The following is a 12,618-nucleotide window of genomic DNA, read 5'->3' as shown; positions in this document are numbered from 1 at the left end:
CAAAATGTCATCAATCCATGTTGTCTACATTCATAATAAACCTCATAATTATGAGCGTAAAGTTCAAAATTCTATGCTGATACGAAACAAGATACACTTGTAAGTACGAGTAGAGTCCAATTTGCTGACTTACAGAGAATACACTTAATTGCATGGAAAGGTGGCAAGTTAAAATTGCATAAAGATAGAACAGCAACAAGGCGGCGAAAGATTAATTAGTGTGATTGGATAATTGTAGAGCGCTGCCCCTTGTACTTTCGAGTGCGAATGTCATAACGAATGTATTTATAAAATATATTTTTCTTTTCGCAAGTAGGTTCTATAGGTTCATACATCCCATCACACGACTCTCAACTGAGAGCTTTCGCCAACAGTGTACTATGTACGTAAGTCCATTGGAGTTTGGGGATTTCACTTATCCTCAAGTGTTTTGTAAGCCTTCTCCGAGCTCTTCAATATAAATATAAATAAATAATATAATGTATATGTATTAGACAATATCATATAGATTTCTCCGATACCAAAGTAAGTAATTAAAGCACTTGTGTTATGGAAATCGCAAACACCACAAACACTCAGACTTGAGACATTATAGAAAAGTTACTTTTTCTACATTGACCCGGCCGTATCGAAACCAGGACCTCAGAGATGGCGACTCTTTGAAAACCGATGCGCAGGCCAATCGACTACGAAAGTTGTCAATGTTGCGCTGTTAAAGAAATTAAATATATATTTTTTTTATAAAATCAAGTGACAGGACGACCAAGTCGTATGTGGTACACGCCTGTCCATAACAGTTGCAGTGCCACTAAGAGCAATAAACCGCAAAGATCCCGAAGAACCCGTCACCCTGAGACATAAGTTGACAAGTTCTATGTGCTTGTAATTTCACCAGCACTCTTACCCTTCAAAATCGGTAATGCTCACATTACTGCTTGGCGGCAGAAATTAGTAAGATGGCAGTACTTGCCCGGACAAATTCTTTCACAAGGAGCTCTACTGCTGTTTGTGAAAGAGTTCGTCCAGGGAAGTACTGTCATCAAAACTATTTCTGACGTTTTGAAGGGTCAGGGCGCGTGTATACGCTAAGACAAGTCGCAAGCCTCTATACAAGAATTCGTGTCGTTTCTGCACACGAACTGTGTACAAAGCCTCGGCGCCGGACAAGAAAAAAATCTTGTCTACCCCCGACGCAACGCGCTCTGCCGCTATTGCATAGGGCGCATTGTCAGTAAACGAACGTTTATGCGCGTGGACTGATTTTGTAAAGTAGGGACCACTGTTGCACCACTAATTTCATTGCGACTAATAAAATGCATGATTTATTTATAAGTTTAGTAGAGGAACGACCCGCATTGTGGGACAAAACCTTAGAGATGTATAAAGATAAACGACGTACTTTTGAGGCATGCAGAGAAATATTTATTACTCTATACATATAATTTGCAATCACCATTTTTTTATTAGTAGTCGACATATTTCTTCACACAGTCGGTAGTAAAACGACAGCTACCTGGAAATGCACTGACACTTTTGCCCTACACACATCTGCCCGAAAGCATTCGTATCGTGTACATACTCATCATTTTCTTGTCTGCAACAGACACGAAATATGTTCGTAGCTAGATCCGACAAAATTCTTGTCATGTACAAGGCCATTCTCGTCTTTTCTGTTACAGACACGACGAATTTTTTATCGTGTACACGCGCCGTAAGTGTACTAGTTGTTTTAAATTCCATTTTAAAATTAACACCAAAATTGAATTTCAAAACAGGACGTAAAATTTTTTGAAATGGCGCCTTTGCCTTTTCTACAAAAAACCGACGATATCTTTTATGTTAACGTCGTAAGGTATAATTTTGAATTAAAAAAATATATACATGGTGCATCTTTGGATGTGACCGTGGCCTACTTAAATATTTATTAAAATGTCTTATTTACAGTTAGATGGTGTCGTATCGTATACAGTTGTCTTAGTTTACAAAAATAATACTCTTTTAAGAAGTCATCGAGTTGTAAATTACTTTTAATCGATTCAAAAAAAGGAGGAGGTTCTTAATTCGACGGCACGTTTTTTTTTGTATGTATGTTACGCGATAACGGTATTTGTGAACAGATTTTCGTGATTCTTTTTTGTTGAAAAGAAGAAAATCATCCATCTCTAAAGGTGGCTGTTCATGCATGAAGATTCATTTTTATAAATATACTTTGAGTAGTGACAACCGATTTTTATTATCTCCTGTGTCGTATAGTGGCGAACTAGGGTATGAATCCGGGTTTGCGCACTTTCCGATAACCGATTTCAATAAAACTTGGTAATTATATCTACTTCCACGTACTTTTGAGGTCAGTTTTTTTAGTACTCTGTGCTGAGGTTAGGCTATCTCAAGATTAAATCAATGATTCTATATATTCTTATTCACCAGTCACGCCTCACAATTGCGTCATACTTTTGAGATTGCGCTTTTCCCAGTGACTGTACGATGCCCCAGTGACTCAGTGATTTTAAAGACGGGGGTCTTTAAAATCACTGCCTCGCTTAACTCTGCGATGACTAAACGTCTCAAAATGAGGGTTTTTTTTAAAAACATCCTCGAAAATTGCGTAACAACCGTCGGACCGAAGTCTGAAGTCGATGAAATAACAAGAACCGCTTTGATCGTTCAGAGCATCTTCGGTCAACAAGTTTTAGATCCTAATTGGGCTTGGAAAAAATTCTCTTTTCATTACATCTTCTTTCTTTGTATTTCCATTTACGTATTTTTTGGTACTGTACACACATTTCAAAATACTACTGACGCTGGATTAGTTGCTGAGGCTAACTACACTCTTATTATGACGTTTGTTTTTCCTATAAAACTTCTCATCTTCATTAAGAATCGTTTTATATTCCAAGATTTGTATTTGATGACTAAGAAATACATGATTCCAGCTATAAAAGAAAGTGGAAAGCTTGAAGGCTTCAGTCGGAAGGCAAAGAAAATAGTATACTTACTGTTTGGGTCGGTTGTCGTTCCAATAATGATTTACGAAATCATCGCCTTGATCAATTATGTGAACAGGATATATACACCACTATCAAAAACAACTTCATCTCTGATGCCTAATAAAAGTCCTTATCATGAAATAGCTTGGATCTTGCATACAATATTTATGTGCTTAGTTACTACTACAATTATTATGGACTTGTGGTTTGTTCTATTAATCTATTTTCTATGCTTGGCAAGTGACAATTTGGTGACAAACTTAAAACTAAGCGAAAAGAGTCAAATTGATAGCGTATACAAGAAAGAATTGAATAGCTGTTTGAAGAAATTTTACAACGGACATATTGTATTTATACGGTAGGAATAGTTGTGTTAAGATTTTTTTATATTTTATTTCAATTTATAGCAGGAAAAATTCCAAAATATTGATTTTGTTAACTTTTATTGAATGAGAATAATTTTTAATCGTGAGTGAAGAAATTTTCATGACTTTCTTACATACCACAAAGATCTCCAACGAGTGTATAGACAAATTCCTAACAAAGTTTGGTGACACCTTTCTCAGTCGATTAATGGAATCCCCTTCCAGCGCCCATATTCCCTCCTTACGATGAGGTCCTTCAAACGAGGTGTGAAGAGGCATCTCGAAGGCATTCAGGGTTAAGGTGGTTAGGGCAATAATTGTATCACGGTTCCTTTACGTTTATATTCTGCTTTCCACTTAACATCAGGTGGAGTGTAGTCACGTATAAAAAAAATCTGCCGACTCATCGAATCCAGTCAGAACGAAGGAATTTTCCTTTGTGTAGTTCGACTTTTGTATCAATAATAATAACAATCTAGTGGAATATTTTCATAAAAAAAAGTATAATTATGACAATTATGGTAGCAAAGACATCATATAATGATGTGTTGATATTGATAAAATAAATATTCAATAAAATAAATATTGCATATGATTTTGTTTCAGATTCCTAAGCACAATGAACAAAATTTACAAATGGCTGGCTTTAGTTCCTTTAGGCAATGCAGTTATGGGCACTTGTATGATTTTATTGGTAATGAGTAAGGTAAATGTGATGTACCATATTACTTGTGATCGATAAGAGCGCTGCATGATTTGTCACATAAACATTTTATTCAATCGCTACTGACTTCTATAGAGTCTATACTACCTCAAATGGCTTGGGTTGATTCCGCGTAACAGTGAAAGTGTTGAATCAACACTTTGGAAAAAAAATATAGTAAAATTGAGGACACACTGTGTAAATACACGATTCATAAAAAATTTCACGATAGAAAAAACATAAACTTACCTCAAAATTTTACAAGAAAACCGCTTTACGTACTTACATATGATTTTTTTAATATGCACTGAACTAAACAGAACACGTATACGATATACCTCGATTTTCAAACGGTTTTAATTTTGTTAGTGAAAATATTAATTCTGAAATAAAGCCAGTGTCCCTGCCGTTCGAGTCAAGCAAAATGAAGCGTCTTACTACTAGAAAAAGTTGAATTCGTGCTGAGGTAGTATCAACTCTTAAATATAGTACGCTTTGACCATGTTCATCATCAACTATTTGTACGTCTTACGGCACGGGACGGCTATTGCCCCACGCTGTCCTAATGTTGATAGGGTTATACACGGTTTGTGTACTTTCTTCAAAATACTGGTTTCGTATGTTTACATTGACCATTAACGAGATGTACCTACCGTTACTAAACGTTCACAAATGTACGTAACTTAGAAAGTACAATCATGTGACTCACAAAAGCTGTGGTAACCTCCCTACCGCCTTCTAAGCAGAGGCCGTGGGTTTGAATCCAGACTCGTGCCTTTGCGTTACGGAATTTATGTGCGAAATTTATTATTAAATTCACCATTAACTTTTCTGTGAAGGATAACATCATGAGGAAACCTGTACGTAGAAAAAGGTTCACAATCCTTGGAAAATGTGTGAAGTCCTGTAGTGTATGCGACTTGACATACTTATACACTGCCTAGTGTGCCCATGCGTGGGTACACCCAGGCGGTATCATGAGGGCTGTCGGCGAGAGCGGACGGGATGTTACGTCATGCATGACATTGCTACTTTTGCCGTGTTCTCAGGGACAGAAGCAAACATAGCAGTTCCCAGCTCTCAATAGGCCAGCGTGGCGGACTTTGGTCTAACCTAAAGAGAAGACCCGTGTTCGGTAGTGGGACGTATAATTATATTAATAATGATGATAAAAATTATGTCTTACAATAATTGAGAAGCTGTGTTCTCCCACTCATTGATAACCACTCTTACCACGTCTTTCTATTTTTCTCCCGGAACGTCATTGGAATATCAACAATCTCCGAACAGAGCGTGTAACAGTAAAATGCAAACGTCGGGAGAAAAATCATGCCGTTGTAAGAAATATAAACTTGTGGCAATCATTGTGAAACTTTGTAATTGTAATTTTTTAGAACGTAAACTTGCGATTCGCTGTTCACTTCATGCCAATGTTTGGCGAGATCGTCATTTACAACTGGTTCGGAGAAAAGATCAAAAGCCAGGTTTGAATTATTCATTATTCATTTATAACTAAGTTTTTATTTTTAATAATTTTATTTAGTTTCTTTTGTTATTCTATTTTCTGTTTGTTTTAATTTAGTTTGTTTTCGTTTTAATTTAGTTCTGTTTTTTTTTTTTTTTTTACTTTTTATTTTTTACTGTGTATTATTGTGTTGTGGCGCTATGTAATAAATGTATTCTATTCTATTCTATAATTATATCTTGCTATATGTAATAGCTATTATGTAATCAGTGTGTAAGTACTGTCACAGCAAAGTTGACAACAAACCTTAAGAGGCGATACTACCTTAGCTCGTATTCAAATTTTATAATAAAAAAATAAATAATAATAGAACCGGTTCTAGTGCGCGAGTGACACTGGCCTGACATAAAATCTATTGAATACAGCGGATTTGTAAAATTTTGAGGTAAGTTTTGGTTTTTGTTATCATGAAAATATTTGGGAATCGTATTTTTTCACCATATTAAACTAATCAGTATCCTCAATTTTACTATATATTTTTCCCAAAGTGATTCAACATTTTCACCGTTATAATCAACCAAAGCCATTTGAAGTTGAATCGTCTCTTAAGGTTTAACCCCCGATGCAAAACGAGTGGAGTGATAAGTTTGAAGCCTTTGTCTGTGTATCTGTACGTCTGCCTATGACATCACAGCTCCCAAACGGATGGACTGATCTCAAAGCGACTTTTTTTATTTGAACGATAATTTAATCTGGATGATTCTTAGCTATGTCCGATTTATTTTTGTCCTAGTTAGTGTAGGGATCGCATTCATGAAATGAATATTTATTTTATTTTCTCTTCTCCAATCGATTTGAACTTTGGTATAGTATGGAAATCCAGTGACTTTAACCTTAGTTAGATTCTGACACCAGGACATTTTGCTGGCTACCCAACCCCTCAAGTACTTTTTTTTATAACATAAAGTGACGGGACGAACAAGTCGTGCACCTGATGGTGAGCTAGACGCCTGTCTATAACAGTAACAGTGCCACTCAGAGCTTTAATTTGCACAGATTTGAGGAGCATTATCACTGCGCCCGTCAGTCTGAGGCATAAGTTGACAAGTCCCATGTGCCTGTAACTTCACCTACACTTACAGGTAGAACTAATTAGTATACGACGTGTAAACACGATCCCTAAAAATTTTTCACGATAGAAAAAAAACACACTTACTCGAAATTTTGCAAGAAAACCGCTGTATTCAATAGGTACTTTACATATTATACCAATGTTTTTTTTATAACAACTGAGTTCAGTTAATAAAAAATAATGCATATAGTATACGATACATATTTTTGAAATGGTTTAATTTCGTTCCCACCCGCCGATTCAGTACGGCAAAAATTTGAATTTAAGCTGAGGTAGTATCGACACTTTTTTTTATTAAAATGTAAGTGTGCATTTGACCTCCATCTCACCTGATGGAAAATGACGTCATCATCGCTTCGATCGACGATGGAACATGATTAAAAATTAAATTGATTTCGACGAGGTATGTATTAGCTTACAGAGTACACTGTTTTGTATCGAGGGTTTTTAAAATTTGATTACTTTTTATTTATTTAGGACCACCAACATGTCATAAACATTTCATCATCATCATCATCACTCAGCCATATGACGGCCACTGCTGTGCATAGGCCTCCCCCAACGATCTCCACGACGCCGACGATCGGCCCTGCGCTGCCCGCATCCATCGGCTTCGCGCGACCTTTACCAGATCGTCGGTCCACCTGGTGGGGGGCCTACCTACTGAGCGTCGTCCGGTGACCGGTCGCCATTAAAGAACCTTTCCGCCCCAACGGCCATCGGTTCTCCTAGCTATGTGCCCCGCCCACTGTCACTTCAGCTGAGCAATTCTTCGAGCTATGTCGATTACCTTAGTTCTCTTACGGATTTCCTCATTTCTGATTGTATCACGTAGGGAAATACCGAACATTACTCTCTCTATTGCCCGCTGAATAACCTTGAGCCTTCTTATAAAGTCCATAGTGAGGGACTACGTTTCCGATCCATATGTAATCACTGGCAACACACACTGATAAAAAACTTTCGTCTTGAGACATTGAGGTAATTTGGACGCGAAGATTGTTGTAGTTTCCCGAGCGCTGCCCATCCGAGCTGGATTCGACGAGAGATCTCTTTCTCAACGTTGGACTTACCTAACTGGACTATCTGCTCCAGGTATATATAATGATCAACAACTTCGAGTGTAGTGCTCCCAATTTTATCTGGAGCGGGTACAACATGGACGTTCAACATGATCTTCGTCTTGTCACTACTGAGATCTTCGAGCATTGTGTTCAGGTCTCCTAAGATCTCAGTCATAAGAACTATATCATTGGCCAAATCAAAGGTGTTAGATACTTGCCATTGATATTGATGACAAGTCCTTTCCAGTCCAGAAGCTTGAAAATATCCTCCAACGCAGCAGTAAACAGTCTCGGAGATATGACATCTTCCTGTCACACGCTTCGTTGCAGTTGGATAGGATTGATCCTGTAATCGGACTGACATAGTAGCGTTTTGGTATAGGTACCTTAACACCTCGATATACCTATAGTCTACTTGGCACCTTTGGAGAGACTGCAGCACCGCCCAGGTCTCGATCGAATGAAAGGCCTTCTCATAGTCCACAAACGCTAAGCAAAGTGGCCGGTTATACTCCTCGGTTCATGATAACTCTCGAAAACAACTTATAGATATGGCTCAGAAGCGAGATTGGCCGATACTTCTTCAAGAGTGTTTTATCACCCTTTTTGAAGTACAGGACGATCTCGCTTCTGCCCCAAGCCTTCGGCGTTTGACCTTCGACGATGACAGAATTGAAAAGCTTCTGAAGGACTTTAAGTATCGGCTTGCCGCCCGCTCTCAGAAGTTCTGTTGTGATTCCATCATCGCCCGCCGCTTTGTTGTTCTTGAGTTGTTTAAGAGCTACACTAACCTCATACAGACTGACGTCCGGGATAGCTTCGGTATAATGTCAGGTAAGCTTGGCTCTGGGATCTTTAGCCTCGCTTTCAACAGGTGCTTTCGTAGAGAATAGCTGTCGATAGAAACTCTCTATCTCCCTCAGGATTTCAGGCTTAGATGAAATGATACTACCGTCATCAGTTTTCAGCTTCGTCAGTTGGCTTTACCCAATAGACAAATCTCTCGCGGACGTCTTGGAGCCTTTGTTCCGCTCAATGACCTCTTTAATACGCTCTGTATTAATTTTTATTATTAATTTAAAGACTTCGATATGTGCCTGTTTAGCTGCCTGTAGTGGCTTGCATCCTCTGAGTTCTGTAGCCTCATTTCATGTCTCTGTTTCATGAGTTAGAGTGTTTTGTAGGAGAGTTTCTTCATTCTGGTGCGGTGTGTTTTGAAAAACTTGGACCCAACCGTACGGACAGTATCCACCACCACGTTGTTTAGATCGTCCACATCCATGCTGTTTTCTAGGGCTTCGAAGTGGTTTTGAAGTTTGAGTTGAAAACTCTCAGGGTTTTGGAGTTGTGCAGTTATTGGTCGGAGTGTAGACTTTATCGTCGAGATCTTTCAAGCCAGATATTGATATTCAATGTGCCTCGTACCAACCGGTGATCACTTCCTGTTTTAGCGGTGTTGATCACAGAGACATCATTGTATATTTGCTTTTTCATCGACATGATAAAGTCAATCTCATTTTTTACTTACCGCCGGACTCATCCAGGTTCATTTTTGAGTTGGAGATTTCCTGAAAAAGGTGTTCATCATATAGAGGTACTCCTTTTCCATGAAATCAACCAACATCTGGCCTCTGGCGTCCCGTTGTCCAACTTCAAATTGCCCCACTCTCAGCTCATCACCGCAACGCTTTCCAAACTTTGCATTGAAGTCCCCCATCACGACCGTGTAGTGAGTTTTGTAGCTATGCATGGATTTTGAGATCTCCTCATACATAGCCTCCACTTCGTAATCTGGGTGTAATAAACATTTGCTTTATAACAACTTAAATTATATTTCGCAGCTTCATTCTTTGCGATTTAAGGTTTACATGTTATAGTTGCGGTTCCACGCATCAGCCTTGCACGAATTTTTGTAGCAGTTATGTAAAAAATTGGTACTTTTCTTTTTCTAAAGTGGCAACACTGCCAACCCTACTCGTTTTATCCCCACTTCCTCCACACACAGCTTCCAGTTCTCAACGGTTATATTGAACTCGGTCCGTCATTATGTGTTTCCGCGCAAAAGTATTCGCACGTCAACTCTTATGTGCTTATACTGCTCGTCACGCCACGTGCTCTCTCAACATGGGGAAAAGAAAAAGAAAAAGCAGCGAGGATAAGATCAGAAGAAAAATTCTCAAGTTGGAGAATGAGTTAAGAAGACGTCAGAGGATTATTTATTCGTCAGAAGATGAAGATATTTTATATTGCACCTTTTAGAACACCTATTCACTAAATACCTACCGTACTTATTGACAATTACATTTTATATTTGCTTTCTCTGAACATCCTACAACATGTAAGCCTTAAATCGCAAAGAATGAAGCTGCAAAATATAATAGAAAATCAAACGAACTTACCAAGTGAAGTTCGATGACAATTATACGAGCAGCTTCATTCGACGCGATTTAAACACACCCTCCCTATAATAAAGTAATTGCACATACATACCTAGATATGCCAGTATATTTCCTTTCAAATTAAATCACCCGACCCTGAAAAATAAACGTAGTGCAAATATAAAATGCAAAATTCACTTTAAACAAAATGACGGACCGAGTTCTAAATAACCGTTGAGAACTGGAGGCCGTGAGTGGGGGAAGTGGGGATAAAACGAGTAGGGTTGGCAGTGTTGCCACTTTAGAACGAGAAAAGTATCAATTTTTTACTTACCTGCTACAAAAATCCGTGCAAGGCTAATGCGTGGAACCGCAACTACAACATGGTGAAGCTGCTCATATAAGTGTCATCGAACTTCACTTGGTAAGTTCGTTTGATTTTCAATTATACAATACAAATAGACTACGGTTGCCACAATATGCAACACTTCATAACAACTTTTTATTTATATGCAATGCAAAGTGAAGGAAAAGATAAGAATTTTTTTTTTATAATATCAAGTGACGGAACGAACAAGTCGTGTGTCTGGTGGTAAGCCACACACCTGTCCATAACAGTTGCAGTGCCACTCAGAGCTTTAAATTACAATGATGTGAGAGGGTTTGCCACTACGTCTTCACCCTGAGACATAAGTTGACAAGTTCCACATGCCTGTAATATCATCACCAGCACCCTTATCTTTCAAAACCGAAACGCAGTAATCACACGACCACTTGGCGGCAGAATTAGGTAAGGTGGCAGTACTTCCCTGGATGAACTCTTTCACAAGGAGTACTGCTAATAATATATATATTAACAAACCTAAATAATCGTTTATTAATAATATGACATGTCTGATTAACTATTGCGTTGCAAAAGACGAAGTATATTGATAAACATATTACTATAATTCGGGACTTAATCACGTATAAAACATAGTTTCGGACGTATTGCAACGTCCATGGTCTTGAAAGGACTTCCAATCGTTCCAGACATTGCAATACGTCCGAAACGTCGAGGTTATTAATACATGTTTTATACGTGATTAAGTCCTAAATCAAATAATGCGTAAAAATCGTGAAAGTTTAAATCAAAGTACATTAATATAAGTTAGATAGTTTATTCGAAGTTACTGAAATATCATAATATAGACAAAACATGCGGCAATTATATAAGGAGAATAGACACACTTACGGCCAGACGCTGAAAAAGTAAGATATGGAGATTGAGATGCGATCTTTATGGTTAAAATCATTAGTAAAATTATTTTCGCACCATTGAGAATACAAAAAATATATATCTAAGTGGTATATATCGTACCTTTGTAGTTGTCAATTGTACAAATCAACCATGACCAAAACCTGCTTTTGAAATAAACATATAATTTTTCAACTGTTATATTTTTGTACTCTGAATTCAAGCTTTTTTTATATAAAATTTCAGGCAAAAGCCATCAACACGGCTCTTTTTAACTTCGACTGGATGAGCTTAAGTGCAATTGACAAGAAGAATTACTATATCATTGTCACTTTTGTTAATAAGGCCGAGTTCGGCATTAAAACTGCTACAGGAAATGATTTGTGTCTGATCACTATGACTTCAGTAAGTATTTCTTTAGTAAATTTGTCGAAAATTAAAATAGATAAGCAGTTTATTATATCTAAAACAAAAATGTTCTTGTAGTTATTTTATAATTTTTTTATGATACGAAGCGGTTGAGGGATTAAATAAGCCCAAAAATATATATAGGTAACCGTAGTATTACCCCAAAGACAAGTGAAACGGCCTGCGAAAAATGACCGGAGAGTGGACGCACAGAATCTACATCTATAAAATAATAAACTTGTGATCAGCAATGGTTCGCGATAAGCTGATGTTCATAAGAGTCCCTAAATCCGTGTGCATAGCATCCCTGCTTTCATCTTCCATTTCAATAAGTTTTTGTAAAAGGTTGTGTCCTTTTTAGGTACTTCAAGTAACATACCGAGCATTCACAGTTCTACAATCCTTTGCATAAATTATATATTACTATTTGTTCGAGTGCATTACGTCCGATTCGCGGCGAGAAATCTCGGATGTAGTTCGGATGTCTAAACTGTGACATATCAGTGGCTTCATTAGTGCGTATAGCAATATGCGCCACGTTTTTAATACGACGAGTTATTATAGTTCATGTGAATGGATTTCTATGTGTAGTGCTCACATCTATGTAATATTGCTACAAACTGGAATAACTATATCTCCGTAGTGCGGAAGGGACGAAGTGATTCAAGGTTGCGGTAACGATTGACGACGGGATGTTAATAGACTTCGATTAGTTTGTTTGTGAATTTACAAGTGACGTAACGTTTAATTTTAATTCTTACTTATTTTATTAATTGGACTTTACTATTTCAATTTTTTTTCATTAACATTGTACGAGAATTGTTTTTAGTATATAAAAACAATTCTCGCTTTGTATTTAGATTTTTACTTTATATTTTT

General features: G+C 37.5%; 1 protein-coding gene across 1 annotated transcript; it reads left to right on the top strand.

Moving 5' to 3' along the window:
- The first annotated feature begins 2,569 nt into the window (after positions 1-2,569).
- Positions 2,570-12,151, top strand: LOC113232045. The gene is made up of 5 exons (XM_026466669.1): positions 2,570-3,345; positions 3,959-4,058; positions 5,450-5,539; positions 11,578-11,736; positions 12,101-12,151. The coding sequence occupies exons 1-5, from the start codon at positions 2,570-2,572 to the stop codon at positions 12,149-12,151; spliced, it is 1,176 nt and encodes a 391-aa protein (XP_026322454.1).
- Positions 12,152-12,618: the final 467 nt, after the last annotated feature.

Source organism: Hyposmocoma kahamanoa, unplaced genomic scaffold, assembly GCF_003589595.1.
Source record: "Hyposmocoma kahamanoa isolate Upper Pololo Valley unplaced genomic scaffold, ASM358959v1 66, whole genome shotgun sequence".
Lineage (NCBI taxonomy): Eukaryota > Metazoa > Arthropoda > Insecta > Lepidoptera > Cosmopterigidae > Hyposmocoma > Hyposmocoma kahamanoa.
The sequence above is the reverse complement of the archived record's forward strand: the minus strand, read 5'-3'. Positions and strand labels throughout refer to the sequence as shown.

Coding starts and splice junctions, on each gene's coding strand:
- LOC113232045 (XM_026466669.1), top strand. CDS start 2,570: ATGAGGGTTTTTTTTAAAAACATCCTCGAAAATTGCGTAACAACCGTC. Junction 5,540..11,577: donor GAGAAAAGATCAAAAGCCAG/GTTTGAATTATT, acceptor ATAAAATTTCAG/GCAAAAGCCATCAACACGGC. Junction 11,737..12,100: donor GTCTGATCACTATGACTTCA/GTAAGTATTTCT, acceptor TGTCCTTTTTAG/GTACTTCAAGTAACATACCG.